The sequence below is a fragment of the Neltuma alba genome, unplaced genomic scaffold (genome assembly GCF_004799145.2).
Source record: "Neltuma alba isolate B1F8T4 unplaced genomic scaffold, ASM479914v2 tig00011138_pilon, whole genome shotgun sequence".
Taxonomy (NCBI): Eukaryota; Viridiplantae; Streptophyta; class Magnoliopsida; order Fabales; family Fabaceae; genus Neltuma; species Neltuma alba.
The window spans coordinates 1-26244 of record NW_021635874.1 but is presented as its reverse complement, the minus strand read 5'-3'; the positions used below and the strand labels follow the sequence as shown (position 1 = coordinate 26244).

Genomic DNA, 26244 nt, shown 5'->3' with positions numbered 1-26244 from the left:
CTCGACCCATAAATTTATACGTAGGTCTACGGCTTTTTTTTTTTTGGTAACAGGTCTACGGCTTTGAATGAAAGGCATGACTTATCCTAATGGGCTGGGCTCACACACAAGTCAGGCCCGTAAGGCCCACTGATGCAACAGAAACGAAGACGTTTACGCATAAAATAAATAATAATAATAACAATAACGATAATAAAATTAATTTTAACAAAATTTAGTCAATCGTCAATACTTAAAATTAAAATCATTATCAATGTAAACTATTTACCGATCTCTGAATATTTGAAACAACTGTGCCTCCCACTTAGACCAATAATAAAATATCGTGGTAGCTCTTGCAATATATATCGAGGCAGATTATAAAAGATTTTAATTTTAATGATGTGCGTCACTTCATAATAAAGTTAAAAAATTGCTTTCTTTTATTTCACTACATAATCTTTTATAAGGAAACTACATAAACAATAATTTCTCGTCTTTTGTTGGAAAAATTATACTATAAGTAACCAATCCTATTGTTTTTTTTTTTTCCGGCATAAACCAATCCTATTGGTTGAATGAATATAGACAGGAGAGCAATAAGAGTTTATATGACTACCCTTTATCATAATAAACGCCCAAAAACAGGCAAGGTTTCTTTATAATGACATAAGGAGTGCTACCTATTCAAGGGCTTAATAAAAGCGCCACTTTTGTCTCACTTTTTGCCCTGTCTATTATTCCACTTGTATTGTTTTCCCTTAATATTTAATCCACAATTCCTGTACCCGCAGTTAATTCAGAAATAGGTTATGATCAAGATAACAAAGACTCATATGATCATGCTCCATCCTTGACGCATAAATCCGAGGAATGTTGCCTCTTGGAGGGGCTTACGACTTATGTTGGCCTCTTCTTTCTAACTCTTTGGTTGAAACAGGGTAACAAACTGAATTGTGCCGCTGGGACGTTGGATATGAGACGTCACATAACTTACAGGGAAACGCAAGAACCACACAAGACATGCCGCTCTAAAACTTTCCTCAATTTCATTCTCTGTATGATGATAAAAAGCAATAATTCGCTCGCTAGTTTTCATGAATATGAAAATTCAGATTGTTCTATGCATTGGCTACTTGCCATCCACGCTGTTCACAAAGGGGACCAATTCAATGTTCTCAGGTTCTGAACTTTCATGATCCTCTTTTGAACTTAAGCTCTCACTAGGAAGAATGGAAGAGTTGGGATCAGCTCTTGGCACCAAAAATAGCAGGCAAAGAGGAGTAATTCTCAATATGTTACGGATCAAAGTAGCTAACCAGAGATTATTAAACTGTGTTCGCGTTATCTTCAGAATGTGGAGTAAGAAACCTCCTCCCCATGAGGACGACAGAAGCCCAGCATTATCAATTGACATAAGCAGAGCAAAGAATGTGCCTTCAATTCCTGAGGGACAAAGCTTTGAGCTGAGTACAAGCATAGGCATCCACTTGAGTCTATAGGTCATTTGAGCCACACTCTCAACAATGATGACAAAGAAATAATCCGGTACGCCAAATTTCAAGTTCCACCGCAAGACCAGAATCAGATCTAGCATGCCTGACAAACCATAAAACAACTGAGTCCAGAAGAGCAAGTCTCGAAATGCATAATCCTTCAGAGCATATTGGTATAGTATTGCGCCTAGCAGGGAGCCCACTGAACCAATTGAATACATAAAACCCACATTCTCCTGCATAAGCAGGATAAACAGCAATGGTTAGTGGCGTTTTATACCATGAAGTCCTATACGGAACTAGATTACAAGAATAACATAGTTACTAACAACTCTAGCAGAAACACGAATACTCTGGTTATATAATATAAAAAGCAAAGTCATGGTCCCTTGCGATAGGAATATGCATCTCAGCTTCACAGGTATGGGTCATGACAACAATAAACATGAGGTTGGATGCCATTATGTCATAGTCATATTGGAGAAACCATGAAATTTCCCATCTACATAAAGCCATATCCTAACCGTAAATCTCTGCGTAAACAAATACCTGAGAGAAAGATGGCCCATCCTTTGAGTCTGTGTACCAATAGAACATTCCTTCATAGATGTTCAAGCTCAAAGCAAAGGATGAGTACATATATAAACAAGGCCTCCATACATCGTCACTCTTTAATGTTGTCCACATAGATTTACCAGCGTCAATAAACTTCTGGCTGACCTAAACACAATACATGGAAGATCGAACATCAACTTATGTATGTATAATGAACATAGAAATGGCAAGCGTTATTTATACCTGTCGGTAAGCAAAGCCAGGAATGCGAGGTTCATCAAGTATAAATCCAACCAAAAAAACTAGTCCAGCTGGGATTGTCATTAAACCAAACACCCCCTGCAAGAGAGGAAAAAGCCTTTTAGTTTAGATACAATTCAGTACATAGGATATTAAGGAAAGGAAAATATTAGTTTCAAGAGGGGAACCATAGGGCCTATAAGGTGAACAAAGATGCCACTAATGGAGAATCCTATTAATGCTCCAACAGAAGAACTGAAGGCACATAAGCTTTGCATGTCAGGAGCAAGAGAGGGATGAGAGATACTGTTCTGTGCCACACACGCATCAATTGTCACATCAGCTATAGCCACCGCAGCACTTCCAGCTGTCAGTGACAAAAGAGCCAAAACAAGATGCAGGCTTTTGTGCAAAGACAACAGAAGCATAGAGATCACCCCTAAGAACCCTGCAAGATCCAAACAGAGGAGTTGTAACTCCGACTATAGTCTCCAATGAAGAAACTTATAAAAGTTACTCAAGCCATTCTTGCAGGTGGTACTAATTTGTCAAATAATTAATAAGAAACTTAAACAACGCGGACGTGATTACATTGTTCTGATAATAAGCCTTTGAATGTTGTCTAAAGAGAAGTTTCTGTACACATTCTTTCTTTATAACACAGAATGCATTCATCCTCATAGGAGCTACAAGCCTATATCACTCAATCCTTGATTAAGGGTATCAGATGAAGTCGTCAATTAATTAAATTTTAAAACGCAAACGACAGAAGGGAGCAAGTGCTTCACATGGTTTCGTCACAATTCTCCAGTGAGCTTCTTGCACAAATGCACCCGGATTCCAACCTAGTTTTCTGAGAGAAGAATATACCCCTGGACCTAATGGTCATTAGCAGCTCTCTTAATAAGGTGCTTATGAATGGAAGCTGGATTAAATAACAGCATACTATTTGACCTAATCCCATATCATATGGGCATATGTTTGACAATGTCTAAGTAAGCACTGAGCTTGGGAGTTGTGACTAAAGGAGACCTAAGAATGGAATAATCAATTATCCTGAGATTCAGGGACACTGAAAGGAGAGAGAAACATAATATACCAGCAAATACGAAATAAGGTCGTCTGCGGTATCCAAGAATTGGGAGAACATCAGTGAGAAGACCCCAAAGAGGCTTGACAATCCAAGGAATGGATGTGATTCCAGCATAAACCTGTGCTTCAGATGGCTGAACCTTCTGAACATCCTTCATATAGTACTTTGTTCCAACAGTCGAGAGAGCTCCACCTAGGCCCTGACTGATTCCATACACAGCGACGACACCGACTACAAAACTCCAATGCAACTCCCTCGAGAGCATTTTAAACCAGTGAACGGGAATGCAGAGACACTCACAAACCCCCCTGTTGGGTTCATCCTCTTCCACAGCTTCTTTGCCAGAGGGATCTTCAAGCTTTTCATCCTCCTGCATCTTCAAACTTCTGATGGATGGAAGGTCTCAACAAAGAATAAAAACCAAACTCAAGAAAAATCCTCACAGAAGAGGTATTTTTCTACTTCTTATTTCTTCAAACAAGAAAAATCTTCAGGTCTGGAAGCGGATCATATATTGGTTTCACTGTTCAAAAACTGGGCCTCCTAAAGATGAAGAGATCTCAAAGAGAAAACGTTGACCCACAGGGAGTGGCAGCAGAAAATGAACAAACGGGGGGGAATTAGAAAAGGAAAAATGCAAGAAATTAGTATGACCATGAATGAACCAACTTTGAGTAGTTTGGGTAATTCCTTTTTTTTTTTTTTCACCGTTTAGAGGCTTTCTGACACGTGAATCTGCAAGCAACCTACCGTAAATTCACATGGAATCTAATGGTGGTAAAATGGTTACCCGGGGATATTAGCGGCGTACTTTCCCATGATTGACTAATCAAACCGAAAAATGTCTGCATAAATATCTTTAAAATGTCTGCATAAATATCATTCTGTTTTTTGTTCTATTCTTCGAAAAATAAGAAACTCTATGCAAATTACCCAAAATGGCCAAGACCTTAAACGGCTATTCGCGAACGTGTCAGTGAGCACGACCAATTTCGGCGTCAGACTGTATGCGGAGGGCCAGGTTTTAAAGGTGATAATATCTTACTACTTTCAGTCCTCAATATAATAATTAATTTGCTAATTTAAATAAATTAAAAAAATAATTAAATTAATTATTTATAATAAATATGTGTTTTTTCTAAAATATTTTTATTAATCAAATTTATCTATTAAAATTACTATTATTATTATAATTATTTTTTAAAAATAAATAAATATGAGAGATAAAATAAATTAAAAATATATATTTAAGATTAAAAAAGTAGCATTTGGTAGCAAATTCGTTTGAGATAAAAGCGGCAATAAAATCCAAACACTGAAATAAATAATAGAAGGAGGGGAGGTTTAACGTGGGGCCCGGTGGGTAAGATGCCGTTGGCTGGCTCTATGGTGACCCCAAGAGAGAGGGCGGCTCCTCCGTCTGAAAACGGAGATTGAAGGGTCAATGCAAAAGTTCTTGGAGTGCGATGTGTACAGATGTTATCGAACCAGGAACCAACACGTGGGTGTCTGGAATAAATTAATACACTCCGCATCCAATGTTTTCGGCTATATGGCGTCGTATTCTCTTGATAACTCTGATCCTTTAATGATATGAAACTAAAAGCTAATGTTTCGTAGCATTTTTGTCATATACAAAGAGTCTAAGCTCGGGGCCTGCCTGAACTTCCTCTCTCTTTCTCTCTTTGTTTCTGGGGTGAAACCAACTAACCAAGTAACCCAGCAAGGGTGAAAACAAAGTCAGAAACTGCGAGCCCACATATATTTAACGTCGACGGAGAAGCTTCTTCATGAATCAGGCCGCCTGCCTCCAAAGGAGCTTTCTGCAAAAAAAGACAATCCTCGGCCACAACTTTGAGACATACCCCTGTCGTCTTCAGAGCGAAGAACGAAGTGGGGAAAATTTTACAGTTGCAGTTCTTATTGGTGGGGTAAAGATTACACTTGTGGTCGATCTAGCTTCTTGTTGTGGAGGAGGGGCGTATAACCCCATAAGATCTCAAATTGGCACGCCAATAAATAATTCAGATAAAAAAAAGTTGCAGCGTGCACAGGTGCTTCAACTTGTCCATAAAGCACGTGTAAGTGTTGTTAGAAGCGATCAAGCAGACTTGGCTAACGGGGGAGCAGTTCAGCAAAACTGCACATGTAATCACCGAAGATTCTCTTGTTATGTTTTTATTTGATTTGATTAAAGAGATTCTTGACTTGAATTCTAAGGTAAGTGGGTCATCTTTAATTATTATAGGAGATGCAAGTTGCCATCAGCCAAACAAACAGATAAACAAAATGCATCTAATTAATTTATAATTGGAGCCTCTTCGTGCAAGAATAAAAACAAGCATTTGCCGTCACTTTCCTGCTTCTTAATCGCGATTAAATTTCGGAAAGAGGGAAAATACGCTGAATAGATCGCAAGCGTTACCTATCCAGGATGACTCAGGATTTACACATAAGCATATTATATAACTCTAAAATTCTACATTAATTCGACTTTTCTCAGTTTTATTTCTCTCATTTTCTCAATCTTCACAATTTCTAAATCATTCGAGTCAATATATTTTTTTACTTAAACTTTAATCTTTCAACCATGCTTTTATAACAAAATAAAACCTCGTGAAGTTTAGAGTGAGAGAGAGAGAGATGACAGAAACAAGGAAAAGGAATGATGGTGATGAAGAAAGCTTAGAGAGAAAAAGACAATTACTCAAATAAACTCTTTTGATGTTAGTTTTCCTTCTTTCTCCTCACGTTTTGTGTGGAGCGCAAGTAGCAATGCTGGCAACAATGCTCATAAAAATCAGCTGCTACGAGTTATGTTGTACACGAGTAATCTGCAATCAACGAATCTGAGTAGGCATATTATGGTAAGTTGTTTGCCCAACATGAAGGAGTTAGGTTGCTTCATTCTCCCTCTCATACTAATCTCTGTGTGTCAATGCTGCTGACGAAATAACCGCGAAAAAAATATTCCATCACAGTCAAATTGGCAACCATGCATCTGTTTTCCATGACCAGCTTTTCACAATACAGCTTTTGCTAGTACTGAATTTGGACAGTCCTACCCAAGCAACGGGCAATGATACAGAAAATAAATATGCTCTGGATGCACATTAACAAGCTGGCCATCGACGAAGCCGCATTCCCTTCCTGATACCCAGAAATAGGAACAAACACGTCTCTCCCAAGGGAATGGAAGCTGAATCAAATCCTCTTTGCTTTATTGTGTAGCGTTTTTTTGCATATAGAATATCATGTAACACTGGGAAGCTCTGACCACTGCCTCCTCCACCTCAATTATCCAAGCATCATCACATCTGTACCATTGCTCCCTTAAACGTACATAGGAAACATAATGACCAGATTCAAGCGTCCCTGAATGTGTGACCACTGCGAAAATCTCAAACTGAGATAACATATCTGAATCATCACCTCCCAAAGCAAAAATCCTATTGCCAAATCGGCTCCTGATGATTGAAGATGACAAGTATGGAGTCATGTCTAAGGAAAATGGATAGTGCATGTAGCGATCTACTTTCTCGTCATTCTTTGGACAAAAGAGTGCTGAAATCGCTTCATGTGCAAGCAAAGAACCAGGGGAAGCTTTCTTATGGACATTTGCTTCAAAGAGTCCTGTTTTTCCTGACAGTTCTGACAGTAGAATTTCTGGTCAGAACCCAACTTTTCTGGCCTTGTGAATAAATCTAGGCAGCCCTGCAGTGTTGACATACTGCTATCCTCATTCCGTTTGGGAAGCTTCGTACCCTTTTCTGCCAAAGAGCGGTTGACATTATCCAAGTCAAGTGAAATGTCCAGACAAGGGTCATAGGTTGTTGAGGTGAATCCACAGACCAGACAGGTAACATCAGATCTCAACAACCCAGAGAACACTCGATGAGCAATACATTGGCAATCCGCATTATCTGTGAAAACAATGGCAGGCATCATCAATTTGGCCAAAACATAATAACTAAGAGATGCTGACTAGGCTAGTCATTTTCTTATTTAGTGGTAAGATTGTTTTTCACTCAACGTCCTTGAGATCTATCTGAAATGTGCCACATAACACAAAAGAATTTAAAAAACTTTGGATGTAAAGCTATTAGACAGAATTTGAATAGCGCATTAACAGAGTGCCATATTAAGTGAGCACACCTATGTATATAATCACCTTTTACAACTATATTTCTTCCTGGCTATTTACACATGAGATACCCAAAGAATCCTACAATCAGTGCATGTCCAGACTGAATGCCCCAGCTGCAGATCATATATGTTTACTACACTGGAGACACGAAGAGCCAAATATTTGATTCTAAAATTGAGCATGTGATAGAACGAATAGGCAGGTAAACACCAAATCTCAGAATACAAGTACCTCTGCTTTTGTTTGTTGTTTTGCCCTCTCTCTGATGAATCATATCCAAAATCGAAATGAAAAACTCATGAGCATCCTGCTGTTCATAACTTGCAAAATTTTCTGAATGCTGCCACCAGCTTGAAACAAAAACAAAAGGTTTCAGCAACTACGGTACCGGAAACTTGAGCTTTTTGTGCATCAAAGCAAGATAACACATCCAAAGACCTGATTGTTTCAAGTCTGAATTGAAGATGCTTCGGGAAAAAAAAATTGCAGCTAGATATATGCAAGAAAATAATCAAAGTCAACCTTGTGGCGTGAAAAAGTATTAAGCATCAGGTCGAGCCTTAAAGCATGACTAATGAAGCAAATTTTATCAGGAGGATCTAAAACAAAGCCACTGCGAGCAAACGGAGTGCACCACAAAAACTGAAGTAGAATAGATCCAACTGATTAAATATGTCAATCATTATATTCACGACATTAACGCCTATCTAGTTGCAGAATTAGCTAAAATCAGGGAGTTCAGAGACAGAACAGTTGCATACCTGTAAAGAAACTGAGCGGGGCTATATGGACTGTGATCGCCTGAAAACATGGCCGAAAACATCGTATGAACATCACAGAGCAAACATAGCCGGTCGGTGGCTATTTTCTGACAAGATTCAGGACGATGCTCACCACTCAGGATATAATTGCTGAAAGGAGGAGCATGAAGCAATGCCTGCAATACAGAATTCATGAAGCAAGTGCTTCCCAAATTATTCAATCCCCTCAAACCCGGCGGATAACACGATTTCTCCCGCCGATCGGTCATAGGAACGCCACATTTAGATTTCTTCGGATCCAATGATCCAATGCCTGAAGCTGACCTCCTCCTTTTGGTCAATCTTTGTCCAATGCTTTCATTTCCATAATCATTGTTTGGCGTAACCGCTAAGTGCTTAAACATCACAAGTTGATCAAAATCAGGATCATAGATTTGATCACGGCATAGTCCACAATAGATCTCTGCCCTTGCAGTATCTACAAACATGCTATGGCCAGGCTCAGATTGGGGATGCGCAAGTGTATGATCCAGACAAGCGACTGAAGAGCAAATCAAACAAATATAAAGTCTACCTTCATATCTATTACAGTAATCGCATCTAGGTATCTTTGTATTGGGTTTCTTGACACTAGACTTCCCAGTTGGGGAGGTAGCGAGGAACTTCTGGATCGCTTTGTAACCATTTAAACCGTGTTTGAGCTTATAATCAGCAAGATGCTGGCAAGATTCTGGATTTGCGTATGTAGTAGGGTTTATCTGGAACATAGATGAAGCTTAATTGAACGCTAAACGGATAATAAGAATATAATTATCGCAGAGACGGAAGGTATTGGGGTATCTTTCAGCGATATGATCTAGAAAAGGAAAGCGAATAACTAACACAAGAAATTATTTAACACTGTATCCAAGAAATGAAAGGAAAAAGGAAATCGATTTCGATTAGTTATTGGTCGTTTTCTTGACGAGGGAGATGAAACAACCAAGCTCTACGCTTTATCTGACTATCGGCGTCTGGAGAGAAGACCCAACATAGACGCACAAGTTCTAAGCTTTTTAATTTTCCATCGCCCTGTCAAAAAGGGGAAAAAGAAGGGAGAAAAAAAACGAAGGGACCGACTCTCATGACATAAAGCATAAATTAGACTTTTTTTATTACCTTATGGTTTTAACTCATACGTATTCTTTTGGGCCAGTAACTCATACGTATTGATGATTATCTTATACTAGTATAAATTAGAAATATATCGTAAATAATGTCTTCACCTTTAAAAGTGCATTCTCCTTAATTTTCCGCGTTCGGCGTTCGGCGTTCGGCGTTCAGCCGCAGCTTAACCTGAGGAATGTTCGAAAGAATATGTGTAATTTAGAAATGTGAATACTATACACATATTTTTGATACTAATTATAAGATATCTTTGATTTTTATTTTGTTCTTGTTTCTTATATTTATTTATTTTTTTAAAGTAGTCGTTGTAATAATGATAGTTTTAATCAGTATACTTGATTAACAAGGATATTTTAAGAAAGACAACACCTATTTATTACAAATAACTAACTTAACTAGTTTCCTTAATCTACTCAAATTAATCAATTAATTCTTATATTAAAGATAGGAAGTAGTGCTATATACGGATGATATACGGATGGAATGGAGAAAGTATAATTTGATATTTAGCGTTTAATTATGACTCAATAGAAAGCGGTTGGGTGGGGTGTCTGTTAATTTTACTGCTAAACAGATGCAAATTTCTTGAAGACAGGATAGAATTTCTGGAGAAATCTGACGCTCTGTGAGTACTAATTATCGTCGGAGATCGTAGTCGGTGATCATCTTCTTATTTCCATGGTCTTCTTGGGCTGTTTGGTATATTTGGGCCCTAACTGAGGGCCCAATTAGCAGAACAAGTAATGCGACCGTGAATCTGGGGGTAGACGATTCGTTTCTTTCTCATGGCAAGCTGAAAATTCCGAAAGATGACTCTTGGAAGCGCCAATTTGCCATTTAAAATTCTCAAGCTGCGATCTGTTGGTGCTCCTGCGTTTTCTTTTGAGAGTTCGTTCTTGATCCTTTCATTGTTTGAGTCGCGGATGAAGCTTTTAGTTTTGCGTAATAGACTATCCCGGCAAAAGAATACCAGATAAACTCGGAAGGTGAGATTACTGTTACTCTCTTTTACGAGAGCTCCTCCTCCTCCTCCTCTCGTTCTCTTTTTCATTCTTGGTAGATCTTTCACAATAGTTGGTTTCATTCAGTTCGGTGCGACATTTTTCTTCTCTCCCTCTTCTCCCTCCTCCGCGAGAACTTGTGATTAGCGGCATGGCTTAGAACATAGTTCTACTGACACTATCGAGTCTTCGCGTAATCGGGATAAACGGAGTCTTTTTGTTGGATGGAATGCCCTATAGAGCATGAGCATTTATATCAAAATTCCCGCTTAATATGCGTAACACTGTGGGAAATAAATAAGATTCTTCTTTTCTTTACAAAACAATTTTCCATTATTCCCGACAAGTGCACTTCGTTTTGCGTAGTTGTGATCTGTGAAACTGTGACTGTGACTACACGTTGGCGGGTTTTCTTACCTTCATCTTGAGGCTGTTTATGCCCGTCATTTGTTTAGCGATTCTCTTTGTTCTGATGATCTCAGGTCTGTTATTCCTGGTGTTTTGTGTTCTGTGTATACATAGCGTTAATGCGACGATATTAATTTATATTCCTATTCGTGGATGAATGGACTAGTTTTTTGCATATTTGGAGAAACGGAGATGGATTTTCTTACCTTCGTTCGAACAGTATATGACGTGTATGCTCATTATCTGTCAGCGGAAGTATTTTTCCTGCAGTCCTGATGTTCGCGGCTTCTTAATTCCTGCGGTTGTGTGTTCTGCATATATCTAACAATGAATATGATGATGATTGAAGTCCTTATTCTATGTGTGTATGAACCAGTTGCTATGAGGTGGATATTGACCTCCTACCCTGAAATATATCTATGCAGGAATATGAAACTTTCTAACAAATTCTGGGTGTGGTACAGCGATACTTTTTCTTCAAAATTTTGTATGTCTTGGGAATTTATTCTTGTGCATTAAGAATGTCAAATACCACAAACTTCCAGCTAATTCATTTTATCCTCTAATGGGATTTTACCCTCTTGGTTGAAGGTCTAACGGGTGAGCTGAAACTCCTGTATTTGATCCTAAATACTGGAGAATCGACTGAAATCTCTGGATGATGGCCTGTTCAGAACCTCTAGATTCTGGAGGGTCTATCCTAGTAAATTCCGGTGGCTTAAGGAAGCCTCGGATTCTTCTTGCTGCAAGTGGAAGTGTTGCTGCTATAAAGTTTGCAAACCTCTCTCACTGCTTTTCGGAATGGGCAGAAGTAATAGGAGTTGCCACGAGAGCATCTTTGCGTTTCATTGATAGAACAGCAATTCCCAAGGATGTGATCTTATATACTGATGACGACGAATGGCATAGTTGGAATAAACTGGGGGACCGTGTGCTTCACATTGAGCTTTGTCGATGGGCTGATATCATGGTCATTGCTCCTTTATCAGCAAATACGCTAGGCAAGGTAATCAAAGAAATTTTGGCAGATTTGTTTCTCTACATTGTGTCAAAATCAAAACACTGCATAATAATTTGCTGCATGTAAAAGAATCTGACTTGTAAAAGGCTCCATATTGACCAGTTACATGATGCTGTGTTGGTTCCTATCCATGAATGTATTTGTTCAGTTTTTCAAGTTTACATAGATTTAGCAATCGATGCATATGCATTCAGATGCTTAAGTTGTTGACATGTGAAAACTGCCATTCTGTTCCTTGGCCTTAACCTGAATAACTGCTGTTGTAGATTGCTGGAGGATTGTGCGACAATCTACTGACATGTGTTGTTAGAGCATGGGACTACAGCAAGCCCCTCTTTGTTGCACCAGCCATGAACACTTTAATGTGGACTAATCCTTTCACTGAGCGGCATCTCATGGCCGTTGATGAGCTTGGCATTAATCTCATTCCACCTGTTCCTAAGAGGTTGGCTTGTGGGACTTACGGGAATGGTGCAATGGCTGAAACTTCTACCATCTTTTCAACTGTGAGACTCTTCTTTGAGAAAAAGTCTGAGCAAGGTAATGGTCATATTTAGTGATGGTGACATTGTAGAACTAAGGATGCTTTGGTAGAACCTATTAATTTAATCTCTTTAATTCTTGTATCAGTTTCATCATCTTTGTTTATAGTGATTACGATTCCACTATTACAGGTGTCTATTACAGGAATAAGTAATGGTGCAGTTCGGTGGTGTCTGCCACAGTGTTGCTACCTGATTGTAAACCTTTTCAATCACCGTTGTAGGCGTTTACACACCTCATACACCAGTTTGGAGTTCATATCATGTATCAACAAATCACCATTTTACAAAAATCTTAGCAAACATGTATGTAGATTGACCTCAAATTAGTTGACAATCATGCGGATGATCATAAAATGGAAAAGGGTATGGATTACTTGACGGAATTGCGGATGATCATAGAAGTGATAGGGTATGGATTTTCTGAAGTTGTCGGTTATGAAATACCACATGGCAGATGGTCGTTGGAAGCCGATTAATTCGTCAATTTTTTTAACCCATGGTTTGATAAATTGTATTTTTAAAAGCTAAATACACATTGTGGATCAAATAACGTAAAACCATGACGGCAATCTTCGCTAACTATTCCAGCAAATCACGGTACTTTTATTGTTATTATTTTTTCCAAGCAAAATGGATCTACTTAATACTGCCTCCAAACTACCCAGCTATACTTGAAGGCGCTTCGGTATTCCTTCTGGTCAGCAATTAAAAGGTCATTGTCCGAAGCTCGCGCTATTCCTTCTATGGATTTTCTAATGTCCTTGGTCCTAAATGCGAGATGGCAGATGGTTGTTGGAGCCTTTTTCTTTTTCCTTTTTTTTTTAAAGAAAAGGCAAAATGATCCATATTAGATAATAGAGTTGGAGTACAAAGTTATAGGACAGATATAAATTAAACAAATTAAAGAAATACTCCTTGCTATAGGAATTGAAAGAAACTAATGAAAAGGACCGCAGCAAAAAAGAAAATATCCTGCCAAAGAGCATGAGGGGTGAAAAGATGTATGCTGCTTGGGAATTGGAATCTTTTTGTTAACCGCTAGAATGTTTAATGTATCTTCCTCCGTAGAGATTGGGTTGTTGGGACCTGAATATGAGTTGTTGGTAGATATGTTTCTACCGTTTAACTCTAAGGTTTGGTACATGATATATCTAAAAGTCAAACAGAAGTTGTTGATCAAGTAGCGTAAAAACATGACAGCAACCTGGGCAGTTTTATAATGGGGATTCAAACTTTTTCTCATATGGTGAGAGATTAATATTTTCCCGTTAGATTCAATCATGTTAATTTTATGATTATTCTTTAATTCTTTAATCAAAGTGGATGACTTAAGTGATGCTTAATATTCTTTTCCAAACTATGTGGAGTGGCTTCTCTTCACTTAGTGGGAAAAGAGACCATTGTAACTGCGGCCCATTGGGTTGAATTTAATGAAACGATTTTTAACCCTAGGTGTGAGAGGAGCAGGAAGAGGGGGAAAATTTAATTTAAAAAATTAAAAAAATGGGACTATAAAATTTCGATGAAGAAAAAATGTGAGATGGAAGAATAACAAAATTAATTAAAAACTTTTCTTTAATTTTTCAAACTGAACTTATTGAAATTTTTTCTCTATTTTTTTTCTCGTCCGCTGTACTAAACAGACATTAAAATTACATGTTAAATCCGTTGTTAAAATTTGAATTTTCAAATATGCTGTAAAGGCAAAATAGAGAGAAAAAGGTCCCAGTTTATCCAACAACTACACTGCGTGCGCGTATGGGTGGTGGTTCTTTCTATTCATACTCCTTGCCACAAACAGTTAGTCCCAAATTTATCAGCAAAAGTTGATCTAATTAATAAGAAATTAGTTTATAATTTACAAGATCATGCGTGAAGACTTTGTTGGTGACCTAAGTGCTCACTGATTAACTCATCTAAACTTTTATTAAAAAAAAAAAAAGTCCCCAGTTTATTGTATTCCTTTCATGGGCATAGACCGTAGCTGCAGTACCGTGGGGAGTTGATGCCGACCCTCCTACTTGAAATTACTAGAACATTCCAACGTTTTTCCCCTTTGGGTTATGATAATGTTATTGAAATATCGTTCAGCTGTCACATATTCTCCAGTATCAGGCCGTGAATAAGAGTAAACTGCCATATAAAATCTGAAACTAAAAGAATGATCGATTAATTTCGATTTGCATTGGAGAATATAGCATGTAGCGCATGCAAAGTTGAGCAGTCGGATCTTTCTGAGGATAAAAGGAAACGCATAACAAGCCATCGCCAATGATGCGCGAGCTTGAGTATCTAGTGAGGAGATATTGCGTTCAACCTTTATCCCCTGCTCAAGGCTCAGCACAGAATTCGTTGGCTATATGCCATTTGACCAGTGAATTGGAACTTGAGATGCGAAAAATGCGTGGGAATCTCTTCGCGATCGCTTCAGTCGATTCATCTCTCCGATGGGGCTAGGCGCCGTATTTGTTACTGGCATGATAAATGGCGCATAGATATAAGAAACCCCAATAATTGAATTGTTGGAGCATGTCTTGAATCCATTCATAACATATTAATTACATCTCACAGGCCCACCATGCCCTAATCGGGTGTTTACGAACGAATTCAAAATTCACTCTTCTATCTGAGCATTTAGCAGCAATAAGCATCCAAATAGGCGCAGAAAACTCCTTTTTCTCATGGTGGAATAAACCATACGGAGTTTTATTATTGCACAGATAAGCAATCGTACGTACATTCAAGAACAGAAACAGAGTCCGTTTGGAGCAACAGTCAGATAATCAGGAGCAAGAGAACCCCAATTCACATAGTTACAAGCAAAATAAACATGAAAGATACGATCATAGATTAAAGTACAGGCGGAGACGTGGAATTAAAAGGAAACATGGCCAACAACAGGGTACTTAGCTTCGAACTTCTTTTCCCAGTCGTTGAGGACGCCGATCTCCTTCTCGGAGAGGCCATCGAGGGAGGGTGAAACATCCTCGTCGTTTTTGCTCATCTTGGCCAAAGCTCGGCTGGCGTCCTTGCCGGCGAACATGGCGTAGGGGCCACCGGGGCCGTAGAAGGATTTGCCGGCACTGACGTCGAAGACACGGCCCTTGACAGCGACATAAATGGGTTTGGATGGGTCGGAGCCGTTGTATTGGCTAAGCTGCTGAGGGCTCAGCTCCATTGGGTTGTAGCAGCGTTGATGAGCGAAGAGAAGCGGAGAAACGAAAGACGGATGTCAGAGGTAGAAGACGACCCTCCTCCAGTCTCGGCTAATTGAACGGTATGCTTTTCACCTCACATTCTTCTTCCCTTTTTTATGTGTTTTTTTTTTTAAATTTTTTTGTCAATCCTCCGTGTCATCTCATTTCACTTCAAATACGCTCAATGCTCACTCACCCAAACTCAAACCCCACCTTTTGCTTTGTCAAAAAATCTCTTGAACGCCTAAATTTGTTTTCAAAACTTAATTTCCTTAAAGTTTGAATTTATTAATACGCTTTCAAATTATTAATTATCCTCAATAAATTGTAATTTAATATTTTCTGTTACAAAAATATTTTAAATTTAAAACTTCAAAGGACTGATAATTTGAAAAGTACTAACGATAAATTTAAAAGTATAACTTACAATGTTAATTTTTTAAATAATTTTTTTATTGATGTTTACCCTTCCTCTTTTAATTTAGCTTTTGATAAGGCATCAGAATCTCGAGAGCGACCCGTAAGGGACCACAACAAAGAAAATATAATTTACGATATGCAGATTTTGTTCATGTCAAATACCTGCTACTTCTAGACAAGGTGAGATAACTCCAGTTAACGAATGGACAAAATATTAAAATCTCTATCTTTAAGAGAGCTTTCTTTGAACCCATGACTTAAACATCTCTAAGTATAATAGAATATTCACATCTCCAAGTTCAAATTATTTTTTAAAATGAAATAAAAGTGATTTTCCGTTACGAAAGAAGAATAAAAAGGAAGACGTCAATAGGTTGACATTAATTTATTTTGTTGCCATACTAAACAAAAATTCAAACTCATTCACCCGAGAAACTCAGTGTGGATGTGATTTGTTTACCCTCACTTTTCCTCATTGTTCTTTACTGGGGCAGGAATCACGTTCCTCCTTGTTCACCGCAAACCACAGGAAAAATTCTCTACACTTTCTAAGCATTGAATTCCAAAATACACATAAAGTTGAACATTTCGATGTGATAGGAGTATGCGGATGACCATACACTTTCAATGTTAAATCGTTTCATCTTCACCCATCTCTCTCCCTCTCAATGAAAGAGAAGAAAATCATCGAAGTCCTGTTGTTAGTTGAGCCACAGACCATGCACCGCCTTGATCAAGTATGTTCACGCGGTTTTCTACCTAAACAATTGTTGGCGTACGGTGAAGTGAATGGTGAATTAACTTCAGAATAACCATGTTTCTTAATATAACGCAACAGTACAACTCATTAAGGCATTAAGCATCGGCAACGTTTTTAAATAAAATTTAAAAAAGAAAGAAAGAAAGAAAGAAAACTAGAGCTCTTCTAGTTCACTACAAAATCAGTCAGGTCAACTGGACAAGAATTTGTATATTGTTCTAAATCAGGAGCGATTTATGTCTCATGGTACATAGCGCTCATCATGATACGCCACCAATAAGCACTGACTTCTCATCCTGCTTTAATCAAATTCCCTTCAAAGACAATGCCGTGCTTACCACGAGATCCAAATCAACTCAAACTGACACCCCCTCCTGAATACTCCACCTCCTGATCATGAAAGCAAAAGCAGGGTTAGAATACAAAAACAAGCAACTACACTTGGGTAAATCCACAGCATCACAATCACGAAAATGATGGGACCAATAATGCAGTCCTTAAATGAGTAATAAAATAGAGAGAGTTGGTGTGGTGAGCTGGTATCCAACTAAATTTATATTTTCAACGTCGCCCATCTGCCTCAGATCGGAAAGCAAATTATATCTATGATCTATAAAGTTGACATAGTAAAAGCAAAAGCATCTTTGTCTCTGCTCTCGACCTAACAAGTAGTAGATCTAGCTACTTTGCACCTAGTCATTTAAAAATAACTGTCCAAGTTAATCTCCGATAACTTTCACAGCCTCAAGAAGACCAACATGCTTCAAATAGGTGCGATACATTAACATCATCTTTATCCTAGAATCCTAACTAAATTCAACAATTTGCTGACAATCTGATAATATCTTCACGGTGACTTATTAAGAGGAAAAATAAAACGAGATCTCTTTTATCAATTAAAATTTACAAGAGTGGGGAATTGAACCAGATGTAAATAAGACAAGAAAGGAAAATATCTTAAATTACCCATTCCCCCAATTGCTTTCAAGACAGCAATATGACGCTTCTAGCTTCTACGGTTTATGTTTCGGTCAACAAATATTTTAAAATTACTTCAATAGAAGTAATAGACAATTAACTTTCTTTATGAAAACGAAAATCCAACCTGAGCAGGTGGCAAGGATGAGACCCAGTCTGAAGCATGTGTAGGAAGAAGGCCCAGGGAGTTAAGCTGCACAAGGTATTGACATAATTTGCATGAGGAAAACATGGAGACACAACATACTCAAAAGTTACGTAAAACTAATATAATCCCCTTGAAATGTTGCCTAAGTACTATTTTGTGCACAAACTTTAAAATATAAATTTTATCTCCTTATGCAGTTATAGTATAACAAAAAGGGAAGATATTACATATAAGTTAAAAGAAACTTTTAAAAGCCAAGTGACTGTCCCATGATATCTTAAGCAAGAGAGGAAATTCGAAAAGAAGATGGGAAAACAAAGTATCACACGACCAAAAAAAAAAAAAGTATCATACGACAGTCATGTTGCTTTCAGAAGTTGGTTTCATCTTGCAGGTAAAAGTTCTCTATTTTTGCAATAATCTAGAAGGATGTGAACCAAAGTGGTAATTATGCTATAGTTCAAGGAGATTACATGCGTCTTCTCCTAAAAATTACTAGGAAGAGGATGAAAACTTCAAGGGACAAGTCTATATATATTACCTTCCAAACACCTAGGGCCAAGCCCCCCAAATTAAGGGCTATGAAAAGCAACTTAGGTCCAAGAAGATCCACTTTATGGTCTTTGTACGGCTCAAAAACTGCATCAAATGCACATCTCATTAATGAGCTCAGAACAATCTAAACTGCTCCAGGTGGTGTTTCGTACAAAACATAAATCACAAACCATTAGAAGGTTGCAACTTGGAAGCAGAAACGCGGGTCAATATAGCAGAACATGCAACCAATGTGAGAATTGGGCTCACCACTTCTTGGTGTAAGACGGGCAAGCCCCAAAAGTCCAAGAAGCAATACCAGAAAATAAAACTTAAAGGAGCGGAGCAGAGTTGATAAGCCATTAGAGCATCAATAAAATATCCACTCAATTTCTAATCGTTAAGCACCAGTGTATAGGAAGTAGGGTCTTTGAGATTAATTATACAAAAATCAACATGGTTTCAATCATCAATAGATTTATTTCCAGTAATAATTTGACCCACTAGCAGTTGACAGCAGCATACAATAAGTCTGAAATTCAGTGACGCCAATTCTTAGCTAGAAAAATACTTTCAGGCTCAATGGAGATGACATTGACAATGGCAACTCGATGTGCAAATTTTCTGCACATAATTAGCAACATGCACAAGACTGGGAGAACAAAATGGTGATTCATAGGGCATGGACGTCAGAAATTCGGAGTCAGATATTCACAACGAATTTGAATCACATAAATGCTACTCTTGTATCTCTTAAGCCTTAAATATCAATTTTATATTACATTGGTAGTATTTATAACGATTGCATTATACATTTGAAACTTAAACCATAAACAAAAAGCAATGTTCAGACAGAGGCATAGTGGCTTAAGAATTCTATAACTTTTTTGGGCACAGAGTAAAACATCTTACTCTTTCCAACCCCTTGTAATGCGCTTATTGGTTGCCAAAGAGCTGAAAAGGTGATACCAATGCTAAACAAGTGAACCGTGTTACCAGCCATCCACATCATGAAGCCCATCATCAGTAAGTTCTTAAATGGCGCTTGTGCCACTTCCCACGCTTTCTGTTAGCAAAATATCGAAGATCTGAACTTAAGACTGCAGTCAATCCAGTACATAGAACTAACAATACATGCATACCCTAAAAATATAAATGAAAACTCTAGTCAGGGCAAACAGTCTTTGGGGGGAGGGGGCATAAATTTTGCATCTCTTTTGTCCTTGCTTTAATGAGTTCCGTGATCTAATCTTACTGTTTTCCACTGCAAAAATAAACATGATGACACTTCATGGATGAAGCTAACACGCTCTCCATGTATGTGGTTTAGAATTAATGAATTACACACTTTAACATCGATGTAAAAAAATTAAAAAAGAAACTCGATTTATAAAATATAGTGAATCAAGAGATTATTATGATGATTCCAAACACAAACATGTTTACCAAATAATGTTACCTGGGCTTTCCAGTTGGATTCTGCGTCCTTCTTTTGACGACTCAAAGAGGAATCATCCTGTGAGAAGAAAAGAAGAGAGGTAACCCCAAAATCGAATTGAATCAAGCGTCACGATACAGGGAGATAGGAATAGAACCTGGTCTATGGAAGCGCGAGAAAAACCAGGAGGATCCGGAACGTCACGAGAAGAATGAGAAGTAGAATTATCGGTGAAGTCAACGGCCCATCGTCGTCCCCCGCCTCCCATCACTCCCTTTCCCTTTTCCATCAGTAGATTTGCTCGCAACTGTCCGACTAGGCCTCGCCGTCGCAGAAGATGCTGTTCGCGCTAGAGCGTAAACGGCACCGCGTGTGTAGCAGAAATAAATAAGGCGAATATCATCCGTACAAATTCATATGGAATATCAATATCAATATTAAACATAAATTGTAATTGTATGACTTTTTTTTAGATCTTTTTATTCAACTTTTTCACAGATTTTATATCATGTACGATAGTACACTTAATTATTAGATATAAAAAAGTTAATATTAATAACTATAAAAATGTCTTTTTAATTTTTTTAAAAATATCATATTTAAAATCATTTAAAATCAGAAAGGGTTTGCTTTGGCCTTGTAAAACTCCAATAACTTTGTATCTCAAATTTATAAACATAAATTAGACATTAAAAAAGCTTCCCATCAAAAAGTAATTTCCTGTATAAATTATTAAAAGGAGTACTTAAAAAAAATCAATATAAGTTTTCTATTGATAACTTAATTTTTTTTAATTTCTCCAAAATACACATCACGGCACCAGGTTGATGCTCAACTTGATTGATTTGATCAGATCTCTGTACAGCCTAGTGTTTCATTATAATGATGCAAGAACAGCATTTTAGGAATTCTCCAATTTACAGATCATTTAAATGGTTTTCTTGTTTAAAAGAGAGAAGGGAAAAATATTTTGGATCCAAAGAAAAAAAAACATAAAATACTACTTCTAATTTTAATATAAAAAGTAGATAACTAAGTTATAAATATAAAGAAAATTAGTTAAGTTAATCATTTGTAATGAGTAATTGTTGCTTTTTTCAAAATACCTTTATTAATTATGTATACTATAATAGAAACACATGATTACTACTTTAGAGAAAAATGAATAAATATAAAAAACAAAGTGAATTAACAACTTATATTTAGAATTAAATTGAATTTGTAACTAACTCTTATATGTAAGACAAAGATAGTACCATAATTTAGGGACTGCCAAGAATGGAAACCTCTGGCCCCTTGAGGGTTTCATTAGCTCTCATTTCAAGCAGCAGGGAAGTTAAACTAAAAATTAAATGTATCCATGAACTGAATTTATAAAAGAACAAGACAGCCAAAACTGTATTATTTTGCAATGAGCATTCCCAAACAATACACGCAGAGGGCGGAGGAAAACAAACGTATTTTGGCCTGCGAGTCCTGCATCTTCTCCGCCTTATACCTCTCCTTTTCAGAAAACTGGTTTTAAAAAGAAACAAAAGCCTAACTGTAATGTTAAGCTGTACAAGAATAATGAGATAGGAAACTTCTTTGTCTGACAAGCTCGTGAAGGTCGTGAACAATTTTGAACACAGCATCTGGTCTCGCTAGCCTCAGTGCATTTTGCGACATTAACTTCAGCTCCTCAGCTTTTGGACCAAACCAATCAGCAACTATTTTTGCTATTTCCTTTGGTGATTTAGAGAACTTCCCACATCCATTTTCAACAACATAGGGCACGTTCCCAGCTTCCTGTAACCAAACAAAACTGTCGTAAATTACTGTTTCCGGGTCTTGTGTGGCAGAGTGCTGACTCACTCGCAATATTTAGTTATGTACGTTACAGGTGACAGCAGCCACCTCTATTCCTTATCAAAAATACTCACTCCGACTCTCAAATATTAAGAAAAGTAGTTGACATCAGTAGGACCTCTTAACTTTGTCACAAATGAAACTAATTTTCCAGAAGTGCTCTTCATTTAATCCTCTAATCTCAATTTAATAATAGGTAATTAATTCTCCAATTTTAAATACAAGAGTGCCTCACGAAGACGGATATTATTCTTTAATGATGGACAGAAGTGGGAGAAAATATTTACTTCACCAGACATAACCTACCTATTCTTATATTTTGGACCAAAACAACCCCCTGAAATGTCCCTATACAAGAATGGAGGAAGAATGGTGGATTTTGTGTTTTGTCCCAAGTCTTGTAGCCACTGAAGTTTCAAAACCCAGCCTCAAATTTACAGTTCAGCAAATTAACAAAGTTGAGGCAGCTGGATAACTTAGGGCTTGTTTATAATAGCTTATAAATAGCTTTTCAATCGTTATTTACAGAACACAAGGTAAGTATCTGAGGGAGGTTTTATCTTGGCTTATGTGAAAATACTTATAAGCTCTTCAAATAAGCAGATGCAAATAAGCCCTAGTCATTCCCAAGGTTAACGAAACATACTGAGAAGCAAAGTACCTGCCCGGCGATATAGTCATTCAAAATTATGGGAAGGCCTCGAATCATGGCCTCTGCAATTGTCCCAGGGCCTGCCTGCAAAAGCAGGAAAAGAATATGAAAATTATGTGCTGTTGTTAAATGGAAGTAAAAAGATTAGTCATTACCTTTGTAATGATGCAATCACAAGCTCCCATGCATTCTTCCATTTTAGTGACGAATCCTTTGACCTAAATGGGTGTAAAGATTAAAACAATAAAAAATCAGCAGCTGCTATGAACACCAACATACGTATAGATTATTTGCTTTGTTTATCAAATGTCTCCAACCTTATGCATCAATTTACGGACAGAAAATTGACTTGGAAGTTTTAAAACCCAGATGCGGAGAGATAGACTCATACTCGAAGCTTATTAATGACAGAGATTCAGTTGAGTGACTTTGAAATATTAGACATACTGAATGCAAAAGCCAATGATGCAAGAACCAAAAAACTTCACCATAAAATAATAAGTGTCAATTGCACAAGTTCTTGATAAAATATAAACGGAATCTCTTGGCTGAAAAAATAAATGGAACCCTCCACAAGTATGTTTCTTTCAGCAGTTAGCCAGCTGAGGACTACTTTGGGAGTATTTGAATGAAACCAAACCATGGTTTGGAAAATAGCTTCTGGAGAATAGATTTTAGAGAGAATAGATTTTGTAAAAAAGTAATTCTAAGAAGTGAGAGTGTTTGGATAGTTGTTATCAGAAACACTTTTTATATATACAAATTACTAAAAAAAAATATAAGTTAATATGATAATTACTAAAAATAGATTTTATGATATATTTTAATTTGAAAGAATAAAATATTTTTTAATAATATATTTTTACCAACATAATTAATAATACATAAGATAATATAATAATAATATAATAATATAATATATATATTATATATAAGATATAATTATAAAATTAATTGAGGGATTAAAATCATATTATTGTTAGAAACGTATTCTAACAGGCACAATTGTACTATCCAATTTGAGCTAGAAGCAAAATGGATTCACTTTTCCTAAAACCATCGTTTTAGGCTCCAAAACCATAGTTTTGGCCCAAATCATAGTTTCAGATTATTTTCCCAAAATTGATATTGTTTGGGTGTCATCCCACCCAAATCATGGTTTTGCCTCCCAAACTATGATTTTGAGGGGCACCCAAACAGGCCCAAATGCTATGAGTAATAAGGCTCCATGTGGTGTCCTTGATGGAGATGGAAAAGGATTGCACTGCATTAAATTCGAGTTGTGTAATCCATAAATTATTTTGCATTGTATCCCCCCTTCCATACCACACTGGACTAAACAGGACCTTAAATCTTCATTAATAGTTTCTTCAATCTATTTTCTAGGAGTGTCACTTATCTTTTTCCATTTTCCTACAAATTTTCTCCCCCGGGATAAATGTCAGACATACACGTTATTTGCCAAATCATGATTAGTTCCTGTGTCCCAGTAAAACCTCAAAAATACTAACTAGTCGGTGAGATAATTTAAAGAAACAATTTTAAAAAAAAAAAGAAGAAAAACTTCCCCATTTTTTCTTTCAAAGAATGTTATGCAAATAAATACAGACACTAGTTGAAATCGCCATCCACCTTACATTAGAATAGGTTGCAAAAAGAGCTTTCAGCATATGTCATGACGAAACAAATCCAGCAGGGGGAGTTGGAGGGAGGGAGAGAGCAAGCATGAGCATTTAGAGCCAAAAATTCATGGGACTGATAAAGTAGAAACAAGCTTAGGAAAGATCTTAAACGAATCAATACCTGCACAGGAACCTTCCAATCAATTGAGAGCAATTTGTTAGTTAGCTTCTTGTTGCGACCGCAAATCACAAGAATTTGACCTATCGCGCCACCAAGATTCTCATCATACAACAAATCTCCAAGAGCCCGAGCAGTAGCCTCAATAGGGCCCATACCTTCTCCGCCTCCCATTAATAGTACAGCAGGCAGATCCTCATCCATGCCTAATTCCCTCTTTAGTTCATCCTACAGCATAAATTAAAGGGGCCAAAGATGGTTAGGGAAACACCTGATTTAACAACCACATTGCCACTGTTAGGTATTCTTGTGACTGCATATTCAAAAAAGTTCACACTTTCACAGAAATTTGTTTGAACTGAATTTTGCACAACAATAAAACATATGTAGGATAAAGATCATTCAGGTCGGGCTAAAAAGAAAGCCAATGAACATGCTGTCTGGACCTAGACTTTTTTAATTAGGCAAAATAGAAGCCTGCTTATGCATTAAATTAGCTTCAATCATCAGGAATTGCTTACAGTAGGGTACCACAAGTTACTGTACTTCTGGATGGGCTGTAGTAATAGAATTTTATCCCTTTGAACAATTGGTCTTAGAGCCGTCCAGAAAATTCTAAAGCCTGATGCAGCTTAAATTACTCGACTCATTACTGTGACTGCATAATTCTAGTATCCAATCTCAATCCATCTGACAATCAAATTAAGGATACTTGAGGAAAATATACATGACACTACATAACAACCTCAAGTCTTGTGAGCGAATCAGCTATCCAATTAATATATCCCTATATGAACATAAAAAACCTTTGGACGAACAGGCTTAACAAAGGACGGCCGTACAGGTAAGCCATAAATCTTTATTTGAGATGGCTGGAGCCCAGCCCTCTGTGCTCTTTTTGCAACTTCTGTTGATGGACAATAGCATCTTGTTACAAGCTTATGAAACCTGAATATACAATGAATAAGATGTCAAAACCAAACTATTCATGTAGTGTTTGAGTAAAAATATGAAAATGGCAGAACTGACCATGTAGGATGGCATGTGCTTAAATCTGTGACAACTGTGGTAAAAACAATCTTCTTTAAAAGACCCTTTGACCTCAATATACGCAGTGGAACATGTTGCATCAGTGGATGCACACTGATTATAATATCCGGCTGGTATTTCATTAGCCCTTTGGCGACCTCACTGTAAAAGATGATAGGATAATCATCATTGATGCGAATTCAGCGTAAAGGTCCTCAATGTCGTTTACATTGAAGTGACAAGACGAAAAATAAACCATAAATTGTTATTCAAAGGTAAGTACGGTCTCACCGAGCTATGAATGTTGAAGTTGCAGCGAAGTTTGACTGATGAACTACCCGCGGGGCAGTTCCATAGTACGTCATTTTCCATAGTGGCCCATGTTTTACCAAAAAACTGTAACTCCTAGGAAGTTGATTGAATGGCCAAGGCGTATGATCAGACCATAAATCAGTAAAAAAACCTGTAAATGAACTCCTGGTGAGAAGATAATATAAAAGAAACAAATATACATTACATAGACCCATACATATAGTAAAGAAACAAAAACAAGAAGTCAAACAAACAACCTGGTAATCATCCCCAAATTCTTCATGAAAAGCCGCCTTGATGGCTTCTGCAGAAGCTCGATGGCCCCCACCAGTGTCACTCATCAAAATTAGAACCTTTTGGGGTTCTCAGCCTCTGCCCCATTCAGTGGTAATCTATCATCCTCCAGAACACCGCACCCATCTTCTCTCAGGACATTATTATCCCCAGAACCATTATCCCCCGAATCAATTCGAAGCGAAGCAAACCCAATTGGGATTTTCTCGCAATGAAACCTAACAGCTCTGTTGAAGTCATTGAATATTTTACGAAAAAAACTTCCTCTACCTCCTAACCTAAGTGAAACGGCCGGTCTTTGCTTTCTTCCCTTAACTGCGCCCCTTACGCTATTGAGGGACAAGAAATTTGATAAAGACGAAGCACGGATATCTGACCCGAGTTTTGAAACCTCGAATCAAACGCAAATCTTCCAAATTGG

The 26244-nt window shown here is 37.4% G+C and overlaps 6 protein-coding genes across 7 annotated transcripts; 1 reads left to right on the top strand and 5 right to left on the bottom strand.

Moving 5' to 3' along the window:
* Positions 1-404: 404 nt before the first annotated feature.
* On the bottom strand, positions 405-4144 carry LOC114761836 (probable folate-biopterin transporter 2). Its single transcript, XM_028951276.1, has 5 exons — positions 3370-4144; positions 2459-2718; positions 2274-2369; positions 2025-2195; positions 405-1711 (listed from the first exon to the last, which is right to left on the bottom strand). The coding sequence occupies exons 1-5, from the start codon at positions 3737-3739 to the stop codon at positions 1112-1114; spliced, it is 1497 nt and encodes a 498-aa protein (XP_028807109.1). The 5' UTR covers positions 3740-4144; the 3' UTR covers positions 405-1111.
* A 1870-nt stretch (positions 4145-6014) lies between these two features.
* LOC114761835 (ubiquitin C-terminal hydrolase 22) lies at positions 6015-9337 on the bottom strand. The gene is given in 4 exon segments (XM_028951275.1): positions 6015-6915; positions 6918-7286; positions 7742-7860; positions 8272-9337. Coding segments are annotated over 4 exon segments (1587 nt in total). The 5' UTR covers positions 9039-9337; the 3' UTR covers positions 6015-6583.
* A 910-nt stretch (positions 9338-10247) lies between these two features.
* LOC114761839 (probable phosphopantothenoylcysteine decarboxylase) lies at positions 10248-12899 on the top strand. Of its 2 annotated transcripts, none has more exons than XM_028951282.1 (4): positions 10248-10424; positions 11439-11853; positions 12135-12408; positions 12543-12899. In XM_028951282.1, the coding sequence occupies exons 2-4, from the start codon at positions 11506-11508 to the stop codon at positions 12563-12565; spliced, it is 645 nt and encodes a 214-aa protein (XP_028807115.1). In that variant the 5' UTR covers positions 10248-10424; positions 11439-11505; the 3' UTR covers positions 12566-12899. The 2 variants fall into 2 exon arrangements, with proteins under 2 accessions (XP_028807115.1, XP_028807116.1); XM_028951283.1 differs by lacking the exon at positions 10248-10424 and adding an exon at positions 11280-11334.
* Positions 12900-15069: 2170 nt separating this feature from the next.
* LOC114761842 (probable steroid-binding protein 3) lies at positions 15070-15704 on the bottom strand. Its single transcript, XM_028951287.1, has one exon. The coding sequence runs from the start codon at positions 15589-15591 to the stop codon at positions 15289-15291; it is 303 nt and encodes a 100-aa protein (XP_028807120.1). The 5' UTR covers positions 15592-15704; the 3' UTR covers positions 15070-15288.
* A 1107-nt stretch (positions 15705-16811) lies between these two features.
* Positions 16812-20252, bottom strand: LOC114761840 (ER membrane protein complex subunit 4). Its single transcript, XM_028951284.1, has 6 exons — positions 20046-20252; positions 19910-19966; positions 19363-19516; positions 18458-18555; positions 17896-17961; positions 16812-17180 (listed from the first exon to the last, which is right to left on the bottom strand). Exons 1-6 carry the CDS (start codon positions 20175-20177, stop codon positions 17142-17144), a joined length of 546 nt encoding a protein of 181 aa, XP_028807117.1. The 5' UTR covers positions 20178-20252; the 3' UTR covers positions 16812-17141.
* A 972-nt stretch (positions 20253-21224) lies between these two features.
* On the bottom strand, positions 21225-26195 carry LOC114761852 (probable monogalactosyldiacylglycerol synthase, chloroplastic; the record flags this gene model as incomplete). The annotated part of the gene is given in 9 exon segments (XM_028951302.1): positions 21225-21676; positions 22398-22472; positions 22544-22606; positions 24192-24416; positions 24995-25136; positions 25218-25379; positions 25509-25680; positions 25780-25893; positions 25896-26195. Coding segments are annotated over 9 exon segments (1490 nt in total), but the record flags the coding sequence as incomplete, so codon positions are not given.
* Positions 26196-26244: the final 49 nt, after the last annotated feature.